Below are 12,182 nucleotides of genomic sequence, written 5' to 3'. Positions count from 1 at the left end.
TTTTTTAGCCTAGGGGTACGTCTTAATCAGCTCCCTAGCTCCCTAGGTTGTGGATCAGTATATTGTGTACACGAGTTCAGGCACTGGTAGGGACCTTGGCTCACTACATATTGGGACACTGATGACTCAATTTCCGGCGACATGACTACATACTCGCCTTTTAAAACGTCACCACTGGCATTTATCGACAACAGACAGGACCAGTATCTTTCTGACATTGTATGTCCTATAAATCTGTTAGCTTAATCCCATGCATTTCTCTCTTGATACTTCAAGCAGGATCGTATACCAGCTAGTGGATTTTTTAAAATAATTAAACACTCTAAAGTCATTAGACTCAAACAAACCATATATAGAACGTCAAAGTAAAAAAAATCGCTAAAGTAAGTAATCATTTGAGAGCTACACCAATGATAACAAGCTACTTACATTTGCAGACGAAGTTGGCTGAGAGCTCTTCCGTCATTTTTTTTGAGCTGAGAGGCTTTTGAAAATATGACATCACTTCCAGTAAAGGAACATAGTTAGCACTGATGCTCACTGGTCTTTGCAGTGCATTGTGGGAGTTTTTTGGGAGCGAATGTTGCAGTGCACTGGAAGGATTTTGCAATTGAAACAGCGGTTAAAAAGGCTGACTCCCTGATCAGTGCCCTGACTACTGAACTAGGGAGCTGATTGAGACACACCCTAGGTTTCCAGGCAACCAAAAACAGTAGAGCTTTAACTCACCCTATGGGCTAGCTAACGGATTTATCATTTGTCCACATTGTCATGGTTTTGTCTCTTTTGGTGTGTAGCACCTTCTACTTTTCCAAATTGTGGATATGGCCAGGCCTGCTTAAAGGACTTTAAGTTCCATTAAGAAATGGTATTCCTGTGTTAAAATGTAGTAATAAGTTCTTAATTCTTCTCTGATTTTTTTATAGAATAGAAATAATATATAGTAATCCACCTAGGGATAAGTGTGTCAAAATGCAAATGATAAAAATGTGCTGTCTACATGACCTTTGTCTGAAAAGGGCTCTGAATAAATGCGTGTCATTTGTGCCATGGTTTAATTATCTCATTTTTAAATTATAAAGTTTCTAAATATGAAACACTGAACGAAGATATCCTAAACTCGATAGTACATAGGGAATTTTTAAACAGAGCTTATTAGGATCACATACCTGACATTTTATCAGGCATCTAGTGCATTACATAGCGTATAGTGTCTAGCGTCATTATGTGATGTTATACGCTATGTTGTGGACGTATATAGTGATAGGAAGTAATAACTGAAGATGTAAAATCTAGTTAAATATCAGCAACAAGAAAACTAATTTTTACTTTGAGTTAAAAAAACTAATCTAAAACAAAAAAATTATAATATCTGAATTATAGTATTGACTCCTACTTGCAATACAGACCCATAACAGCAACACTACTGTTAATGTTTGCTCTATTTGTATCAGAAATAAAATTGTAAAAAAAAAAATTCAGTAACAATTTAATGTAATATTACAACAACATTAATCACAGATGCTTATTATAGAAAGTTGGCTACTTGGTTAGCCCTAAATGACTGTTATATCAGAAAATGTACAAACCATGAAATATGTCTACCCTACTTTTGTTACAGTATGGGATCAAAAAACACCATTATCTCAAACCCCAGTATCTCAAACACAAGTCAAAACTACGACCTAATGTGTTCTGCTAATTTAAAGAACATGACCATTTAAGCAACATACTAAATGGTGTAATTTCAGTTATGAATACACTTTATTGTGTTTGTGCAATAAGTCTGCTTTAAATCTAATGTAAACTTCTGTGAGCATTTTGCAAAACTGTTTGATGTCCCTTTCTCTGATCTCGCATCCTCAGAGGGAAGAACTAGGACACAAGGACTGAAGACAAGTAGAGAAAACACAAAATGACGACTAATGATTTGAAAAGCGCCATGTGTGGCTTGTCATTGTTGCCGGAATCACAGCACAGTTTCACACACTTACATAGGAAATGAGTGCTTGCCTGCAGCTTTGCACCCTGTTATTGTGATCATAGGGTGAGGAGGAGAGCCTGGGTATACACACACACACACACAGACACACACACACACACACACACACACACACAAGGTTTATAACCAAATATGAATACATTATTTGTAATGAACAGATCATGTCTTCTAAACAAGTATATGTAGAAATTGGAGGAATTGGAATTTTTTTTTTTTTTTTTCTTCCAAAATTGAGCCATATTTCCACCATATTTGCAATGCAGTCCCCTACCCTCTGGTCAAATATGCATCATCCTCATAGTGCAGCTTCAACTGCCCTTATGCACCTTATGAGTGCATTATTCCTGCCTAGGTATAGTCATGTTGCTAAACTAAGACAGCAGGGAAGAGGTGGCACTAGCCACTTTCTGCTGCAGCAACATGAACATTAAGGACTTTGCTTTCCACGACGTAATGTGTTTTGAATACATGCCCATAAAAATCGCCGGTCCATCTGGTGCTCGACTAATAGTATTGATTTATCGACCCCCAAAAATGTCACCATGTTGTCTGAACTCTGCGAGTTGTTTACCCTAGTCTGTTCAGTATGCACTGCTGTAATTTTACTTGGTGACTTTAAAATGCATGCTAACACTGTTTATTCTACTGCTAATGAATTCCGAGAAGTTCTTGAACGCTTTAGTTTTACATTTAGTGTTGATTTCTGTACTTCTTCACAAGGATCCTAGATCCTAGATATCCTAGATTTAATCTGTTCTACTTGCTTAGATAGTATTGCTCTTCTTCTTTCTCTAATTTTACAAGTTAAACTAAAATGTACCTTTTCATACCTTTCCAATAACTTTTGTTTTGTTCTTCCATCTAGACTGTTTCTTTTTAAAGCCTCTAACATCACAGCAGAGTCGCCACTTCATATAGCCCATGCAAACCACATGCTGTGCACAGCAGCTTATCTCTGCTCCGGTCTCCAAAAAAAAATCATTTAATTAATTTAAGACATGCGTATGCTTTTCATCATTCTTCATCGATTTTCCCGGCAATCATACCGGTATTATGAAATGCGGCTTAAAGGAGCCTATTTTGACTAGCAGCAACACTGCGTCCTAGCTTTGTAGTAGATTCTGATAGAATATCTAAGCACAGTTTCCTCAAATTTGAGTGAGGATGTAGAACAAAATGTAAACACTGTTTGGTTTTAGGCCACGCCTACTTCAAATTTGAATGTAGATACGGGCATTTGATACGGGCAACTGATACAGATAGTGCCATTGGGCTCCACCCGTAAAACACACACACACAAACTTATCTCTGTTTATTTCTAGCAGGCGCTAACCCTGCTTCAAATTTGCTCAGAGTAAAAAAAAAAAAAAAAGTCATGTTGGGCATGGTAACATTGACATAAACTGTAAAATGAAGAAATTTGTTTTGTTGACTCTGGGTATTCTTCTAAAGCTAGTGGCATTGCATCATGTGCATTTGATGTCATTTGCCATCGACTGGGAAATGGCTTATACTTCCGGTTCGTTAAAAAAAAAAAAATTGAGACGATACTAAAATTCTAAAAATCATACACTAGACGGTAGAGTATATAGTACATCATTTGAGACACAATTTCTGTGAGTTATAATTAAGAGTGTTGCCTTTTTAGTCAGATTAGCATGCAAGCTGTGCAAGTATGTGTGTGTGTTTGAGGGAAAGAGAAAGTAAGATCAGACAAACTAAAAGCCATCTGATGTGACATTATGGCTTATTTGAAGTTGACTTGCTCTGTGTGTGTGTGTGTGTGTCTGTCTGGGTGATGTGGTACATTCCTTATCAAAGCCTCAGTGTGTAGGATTAGTGCACTAAGAGGTGTGGATGCATGCACACTTCCTCCCTCCTGCTGTGAAGCATTGCCAGGCAGTGAAGGAATGTGATACTAGACCAGACAGAGACACACAGGACTGACTTTCTCTCTTTCTGTCTATATTGCTTTTGCCTTTTTCTGCCCCCTCGCTCAGCATGTTTGGTTCTTTTTCTTTCGCTCCATTTCTCCCTCTTTGTCTGCCCCCTTGGGAAGCAGTTAGATTGGTCTGTGATGTGTATAATGTGTCTCTGGACACACGTCTTTCTATATATCAGAAAGGTTGCTTGACATTCTTGCCTTGGCAAGAAATGTAAAAGATGTTTTTAGAGAGAGTGGCTTGAAGTATAATGTATTTATTGCAATTTTTAATGCACGGAGAATAGAAGATGAATGGAACGTAGAGAGAGAGATGGAAAGATCCTTTTAAAAGGCGTGGGGGATTGCTGTTTATGACACTTGTCTGGATTGCTGACTCAAGGCTTATGCTAATAGGGGGGATAGAGAGAGAGAGAGAGAGAGAGAGATAGATAGACTTCCACCAGCGGATGAACCATAATCAAATGAATGATTGTCAGTATCCCTATGGTTACTTTAGGGTATGTTTGTATTACTGCATTGTGTATCTGCATGAAATTCATTTGAAAGTCTGTGAAAGGCTGGTGTAGGTGTGTGTGTGTGTGTTTGTGTGTGTGAGTGTGTGGTATTGCTCTGATTCTAGTTAACGACAGACAACCTTTGCCCCACCTTCTTTATTTTCCCCTCTCTTCCCTCCATTTCTCCCTCCAACTCCCTCCCGCCATTATACTGTGGGGAACTGTGGGAGAGAGATAAGTACACACACACTCAAAAAGTAGCTGAGAAGTGGAAATACCTGAGAGTTTTTGCCAAAGAGCTTTTTTTTAGATACCATACACAGTCTTACAATAATAATAAAGTTTAGTACTCTTTAGTTCCACAATCATTCCTCCCAGCCTTCAGGTTCTTCTGTAAGTCTGGTCTCATTAAAAGCTCTGAGATCCATTTAACCTGTACTTACGTCTCTACTATTTTCCACACAGGGTTAAAGAAATAATCCCAAAACTGGACCCGCCCCCTCCTCCCGTCAACCGAAAGCGACCGAACAGAACAGGATCAGAAACAGCATCGAGTCTGGCCTTCAGCTCGTCCTTCCCTGATATTACACCATGTTTTGTTTCTCCGGGTGAGTTCGGCAATGATCTCAGCGCCTCCTGTTCGGCGAGCGAAGATTCCGGTATGCGGTCCGACAACAAGCCACCTGGAGAGGATCTGTTCGAAGACCGCAACTCCGCCGTCCTCTCCACGTCCAGCACCTGCAGCAGTTTGCCAGAGGACCACCCCCTGGCTGGAACCCCGCCCCGCTCGGCCACCCCCAACAGCTACGAGCACACGCTTCCTTTTTCATCTCCCCTTAACAAAACCTGCCTTCACATCAGTCTGAGTGAGGACGAGCTTCTGGAGGACGGGGTCTTTACCACAGCAAGCCCACTAAGTAGCTCACTTAGTTAGTAGTAAAGGCAACAAAAACTTGAAACTAGCGAGGGTTCATGACTGGACGGAATATAGCTACTTAAGCCATGCTTTCTCCTTCTACAGCAGCTAAAGAAAACAAAAATTGATATTCTGGTGGAAACATGGCTGCTGTGATTGACCCGTACTTTAATGGCAAAGTCAATTTGCCATTGTTACTTTCTTCCCTGGGTGGCATAGTGGTGCTGCAGGAACATGTTGGCTCCAGGGTCCCCAGTTCGATCCTGACTTCAGGTTACTGCCTGTGTGGAGTTTCTCATGGTCTCCCCATTTCCATGTGGGTTTCCTCTGGGTTCTCCAGTTTCCTCCTAAGGTGTCTTGGCAACTCTTAACTTGCTCCTTGGTTTGAATGAGTGTACATGGTGCCCTGTAATGGACTGGCATCCCCATCATGCATGGCACCCAATGATCCTGGAATAGGTTCCAGATTCTCCACAACCCTGATGATAAAGCGGTTACAGAAGATGAATGAATGAATGAATTTTCTTCCCTGCCTTTATTAAGGACTTTTATTAATGCGGGTGTCTTCTTCTAAGACAAAAGCACTCACTGGGTCGTAATCAGAGTTGAATTAAGCTTGTGTCGTGAAGATTTAATTTGCACGTTTGCAGATTTAATTTGAAGACTGAAATTGTGCACATCATTATTCAGGTGTAACTAGCAGTTACGTCGCAAGTTATGCATGCCAGGTGGAATTTAATTAAAACAGGATTTTTGACAGCAAAGAAAGAAAAAGCAAATGCAATATCATTCTTTCTGGTATTTTGACTCAAGAAAAATCTCTACATTAAAGTGATTCGCTTAATTTGAATGGGAAGCCCAGAAAATCGACTTCTAACTCATCGACTGCGTAGCTCATGTCTGAATACGAGTAACTTTCCTCATAATTATTAACATAAATATTTACAACTTTTGGACTTACGTGATTAACTCTGAATACGGCCCATTATGTGCAATATCTTTAAACGTTTTTCACGTGAAAATGTACTGGAAATTAATGCACACTGGACTGAGGTGTGTAAATAGAACATTTTTTTTTTTTTTAGAAAAATGATTAGGTTGAATTAGAACCTAGAAAAGAAAAGGGTATAGAAATGTATTAGAAAATAAGACTGTTTTTTTAATTAGCTGCTACATTTTATTGTAAGAATTTATACATCTCAAGTCGATGGACTATTGTTGAAATTAAATATTGATGAAACGCTTTGAAGGTTGAAGAGCAGACAGGAGAAGAAGCATCACCAGGGAAATTATATTTATTTAAAAAAAAAAAAGCAAACATTTTGGTGACAGAGAATGGTCTAGGTCAAGTCTGGAAAGAAATGCAAATGCTCATCAAAAATGTGTGCAGAAATATGCAAACGACATGGACGAGGGAGTTTAATCTAGATATCATAATCGGAGCAAATCACTGCTCATTTAGTTTGGTTTAAGGAATGGAAAGATTGACACCCAGATGAAGCAAAGCATAATTAAACTTTTGAATCATGTTTGCAACACTGCCATGGTGTCATCATCAGCTGGAAAGCAGGACAAGATTCTTATCGCTCCGTTCTTCCTGATGGAGAGTGGCAGTGATAGACAGACAGACAGATAGACAGAATCCCGGGGTGGAAAAAAAGTGTTGCCTTAGCAGTGAATTGACTCCGAGGTGAAGCGAGACCAAGGTAAATCAATTTCCTTGCTCTGTGGATTTCCTTGTATTATTGATACAGATAACATCATGGTGAGCTCAAAAAAAGTTCCGACTTTTCCAGCCCTGTAGAAGTGGGGACACTGTGGTAGGTTTAAAATTAACCAAACTAACAGACATTTGAGACACAAAACTGTGAAATGTGCATGAAGACATCTAGCAATAAGATGCGCATCAAGAACAATGTTAGCTTCTTGTACTAGGGACAGAAGGAACAAAAAAGATGTCAGGAGAGAAAGAAAAGTGAGAATGAATGAGATGGAAGGGATTAGTAGAGAGGAAGATACAACCGCAAGAAGGAAGAAGGTGGAAAAGACATGGAGGTAGGGAGTGCATTTGCAGTGTCACTGTGGAAACGGGTACAGTTACACTCACAGCAATAAAACTGAAATAATGAAAAGAATAAATAAACAAAACACATGTTAAACCATAGCAATGTTAATGATTCTTTTTCATTTTTCTCCATGTGGGTCCAGTTATATCATTTCCATAAATATGTTCTTGTGACCAGACGACATTAAGGTTTCGGTTATGAACCTGTGGTTTCATCCGTTGACTTGGCCAGCCTTGTCTTTCTGAAAGATGACTCATGTTCCTGCTGTATCTCTCACACCCTGGCACCATCTTGCATACTCAGCTGAACTCAGGAGCATTATAGCTCATTTTTTTCTGCCTAAAAGCTTTTTCAGTGCTACAGTTAAACTGCAGTGTCTGCTGGGCTAAGGCCATCCCTTTTGCTTTTACAGTACAAGGGTTATCCCCTTAAACTCTTTTTAAAGCATATTAGTGTAGAACAGCTATGAAACTAAATAAGGTAAGGTATGTACACTCTTAGAATATGGGTTCCTCAATGGTTCTTTTAATGGTTCTATTTTTCTGAAAGGGAAACTCACTGTTCTGCATGGGATCTTTAAGGGTTTCTCCAAAAAGGACAAACTGAAGAACGCTGAAAGAGTAATAGAGTATAATTTTGGTGATGATGATGATATTCATGTATAGCACTTTTCATTGTGAGTATTGGACATTATTATTTAAGTATTTATGAAAGGGGAAATTAGTGAAACAATGTACAATTACGAATAAGCCATGTTTCTGGGTTTAGAAAACACCTATAGACGAGGTGTTCCCAACGTTGTCTCGAATATTATTCCAAAGTTTAAGAAAAGCTATAAGCAAAGCTTCCTAATATGAGCAGTCTTTGGGACCTCAGCTGAGCAACAGACTTGGGCAGGGCAATACTGCTTCAAGAGATCAGCAATATATTACTGATCTAAATCATTAAGGTTGCACCAATGTTCTTAACTGTAGCTTTAAGTTTCACTCTATATACAGCCAGCTCTATGGTGAAAATTATGTTTGTGAATTATCTCAAGGACATATCCAAGGGATCAGATATAAGGGTATAACAATAGATGGCATAAAACAGAATGCTGTGAGATACCATATTGCACTCTTTAGGCTCTGAGGATCTTTACTTAATGCTAACAACATACCAAATTACAAACTGAACCACCTTTTTATTTTCTGATTTACAAAGATTTTATTTCGACTTTCACATTGCATCTTTTACTTTGTTTGTTGGAGAAACTAAACCGATGGATAAGCTCAAATGGTGCCTCGGTGAGTTGTTAGTTAATGGCACTGTTTGGATAAAAGCATCTGCCAAATGAATATATATGTAACTAGTTCTACAATGCAGTCTCAGATGGCTGAGATTTTTGAGGACATTTTATTGGTCACTATTTAAGGCTACTGGTGAGAAGATTGAGCACCAACAAGCTACTATTGTTGGGTGCTGTGGCAAGGCCCATCTCCATCTCCTCCGCTTTAGAAGCAAGTGTCTGCCAAGTAAACTGGACTGCAAAAAAACCAAGATAAATATATATCTTTTGCCCCCCCAGAAAACAGAAAAGCTGGTAGGCATCAAGAAAATGGAGAAATTTAAGCTTAGCCATGTGACATTGCAAGGAGTCTCCCCTCTCAACTTGATCTGTGAGGAAGGGAACACAGGGAATCCCTCACAATAATAAGTGCAGGTCAAATAGAACCAGAGACTACTGCACAGAGAGGAAGAATAGAATGTGAGAATGAGAGGGAGATCCTTCTTTATATAATCGATTCAGAGAATCATGTTAACACTCACTCTGCGCCTCCCTCCATTTCTGTGATTCATCCTCCACCTCTGATCCTCTTCGTATTGACATACAGGAGAGGTCCATCAATACACATTACCTTGTGCTGGTGAGGGAGGAAAGAAGCAGGGAGAGAGAAGTGAAGCCAGAGGAAAATGGACAGGCAGAGCTCTTTAAAAGATTTTCTCTCAGGCAGGGAGGTTAACAAGACAGACATCTGTTAAGGATGAAGCAGACGCTCTCTGCCTTTGGAAAAGTGAACTTGATTGAGCCAAGCAGAAAGGAGGATCTGGTGTTTATGAAGAGCTTTCAGAAAGTATTTGAACAATCCTTAGGCCTCAGTTTTATGATAACAAGGATAATATTGTCCAGAATCACTTGTGACGTAAAAAGGCATATAGGCGTATACATAGAAAATGATCTGAAAATGTTCTCTCCTTGAGCCATTAGCCTAGAGACCATTATACAGGGTACCATTAGCTTATGTTGTCCAGTCAGAAATGTCTGTCTGTCACTTTTTTTTTTATGGGAAAGAAACTAGAGGAATCAACTAAAGGTACATTTGTCCAGTTTAATGACCTGGCTTCATCCTCAAGTGCATCTGTCTTCACTGTAGCTGTGTTCAGCTCCAATTCTAAAGTGACATAAGAGTTTGTAATCTTGTTTTAAATGTTCCACAGCAAAGAGCATTTTCCACACCTATCTTTTTTTTTTTTTTTTTAAATCTTATCTATAATTATCTGTCTGTCTCTTTCTCTGCTTCCTTGGTAAAGCATCTATTATCTTGTCACCTTTGATAAGTGAATTGGAATCTCTTAAAACAACAAAATCTCTTAATTTCCTCTTTCCCCAGGCATGAAATCTAAAAAATGTGGGGGGGAGAAATACCATTTGATGCCACCCCCCTGTTTTATATAATCAGACCAAAGGAGAACATGAACCTCTGGTTTTCCAGCCTTTCTTTTTTTCCCAGCATTGACATTTTCTACTATATATAGTTCTGAAAACTACATGCTTTCCTTTTCCTACTCTCTTTTGCATGTGTCCCAACCAGATGTACAGTTACCTCCAATGTCTGGTTACCTCCAAAAGTGAAAAAGGAGAATATTGCACTTAAAGATCCCAAGCATTTAAAGATTGCATTCCAACTCCACTGAGAGACACCCCCAAAACTGATTGTCTAACTTGTCTAACAGCAACTACTGTTTATTGATTTTGTTTGGATTTAATGTCATAAATAAAATATCAAAATAATTAATATGACCACAAAATATCTTTATATGAGCCTTTATTCAAAGCCATCCTGCACATACCTTTCATCTCTGCCTCACCAGATTGGCTTCTCCCAATACACACCATGTAGCTAGATAGCTGGCATGTGGCTAACATGCTGCTAGCATGGTTGAATGGTTTCCTCTCTAAGTATCATGTGCTGTTCATTGGTGAGCTTGCTAAATTAGCTGTATTTCTGCTAATCTGAGGCTCTGGAATTGGAGTCCACACAAAGAACCCCTTGTTTTTTTCACTTGAATTTCTTTCATGGATCATGCTATACCGACACAATCAGACAGTGTCCTTGCACTCATGCAGTCAGTGTTTGTATCTCTTGGAAGATGGGTACCAGATTGGAACTGACCATCTCAAGGACATGGCCTGACTCTGAATGCACAGCGATGTCTATGTTGCCACAACTCACTGTGCTGGCAGATTTACATCCTGGCTCAGAGACAGATCTGGCTCAAATCATTGACTTGTTTGCAGGCATGACTCTAGGCAAAATGAGGGATTCAAGAAATGAGACCATACAAATCAGAGGCTTAGTTTTCTAGAAAGCTTTCTTTACAGTTGGCCAGCCATCCTTCTCACCCCTTGTCAGAGGAGTATGAGGATGGTATATCTATAGCCCCATTTGGGACATTTTTCCAGGCTGGTAATGTTCTACCAGCTGAGCCAACATGAGCAAGCTGAGCAGCCAAGTCAACACATCCTTGTGGTTCTCCCTGGCAGGGCTGAACATGGCTTGATCATTACTGTCCTCACAACTTGTTATATGCCTTTCCTCCACTACAACTGATTCTTCCCATTGATACAGAATTCAGCCACTAGTCCACAGAGTCCTGCTTGTGACCCATCCAGACCTTGGGCACACTACTATTTTAACCAGTCATCGGAACACCCTGGCAACTTCCTCCCCAATCAAATATGCTGTCTCAAATGGATGGCAAGATTTGGCAACCTCAGCCACGTTGGCTGTGGGTCTGGCTCTTGGGCTGAATTGCCATGTAAGAATTTCAACCTAGAAGTCCAGGAAAACACTTCTAAACACAATAGTGCCTAGCACACAACCTTTGTATGCCCTTAAGTGGATGCTGTTCTGTGAATGGTGTTCACCTCATTGGCTGTACTTGATTGCCTGATTCCTAGCATCCAGACTTTTTCTGCAAGACACTGGCAAGCCCCTATCTATGCTAAAGGTATGAAGAAGCCATTGCACTGCACAACAGTACTGTGGAAGTACTAAAGAAGGTGAGGTGTTTTCACCCATCAAAGTCCACTTGAAATCTAGCCTGAGACCTCCCCCTTTTGCTGCAGTCCCTTAAGGGCCCCTTAATGAAGGTGAGTAATAAGATCAAATAGCTACCATCCATGGATATTCACCTGTTTATTTGCCAGGAAAAAAGACACAGAGGGCTTCTTTGTCTAAGGCTGACCCTGCTGGACATCACCACCTTGGCCTATAGATGGGTTGTGCAGCCAGCACTTACTATGACATGCTACTCTACAAGAAGCATCTATACATAATGAACCTTATTTACAGGTGTGCTCCTCTGGTAGGTCTGTGCCGCTGCTACCTGGATGTCACCACAGACTTTCTCCAGATTCTGCAAAGTTAATGTCACCCCTCCCAGTGGCGTAAGTATGGCGGTCATCTCTGAGCAACTTTCAAGCAAGTCCTATCTT

At 39.8% G+C, this 12,182-nt stretch overlaps 1 protein-coding gene across 2 annotated transcripts in view; it reads left to right on the top strand.

The window, feature by feature from the left end:
* The window catches only part of si:dkey-34e4.1 (carboxyl-terminal PDZ ligand of neuronal nitric oxide synthase protein), a 55,733-nt gene extending 48,214 nt beyond the window's left edge, over positions 1-7,519 (top strand). For both annotated transcript variants that reach the window (XM_026922512.3, XM_053230515.1), the window contains exon 11: positions 4,907-7,519. In XM_026922512.3, coding sequence (XP_026778313.3) covers positions 4,907-5,375 — 469 coding nt within the window. In that variant the 3' untranslated portion in view covers positions 5,376-7,519. The remainder of the gene's footprint in view (positions 1-4,906) is intronic.
* The last annotated feature ends 4,663 nt before the right edge of the window (positions 7,520-12,182 follow it).

Source organism: Pangasianodon hypophthalmus, chromosome 27 (assembly GCF_027358585.1).
Source record: "Pangasianodon hypophthalmus isolate fPanHyp1 chromosome 27, fPanHyp1.pri, whole genome shotgun sequence".
Classification (NCBI taxonomy): domain Eukaryota; kingdom Metazoa; phylum Chordata; class Actinopteri; order Siluriformes; family Pangasiidae; genus Pangasianodon; species Pangasianodon hypophthalmus.
The sequence above is the reverse complement of the archived record's forward strand: the minus strand, read 5'-3'. Positions and strand labels throughout refer to the sequence as shown.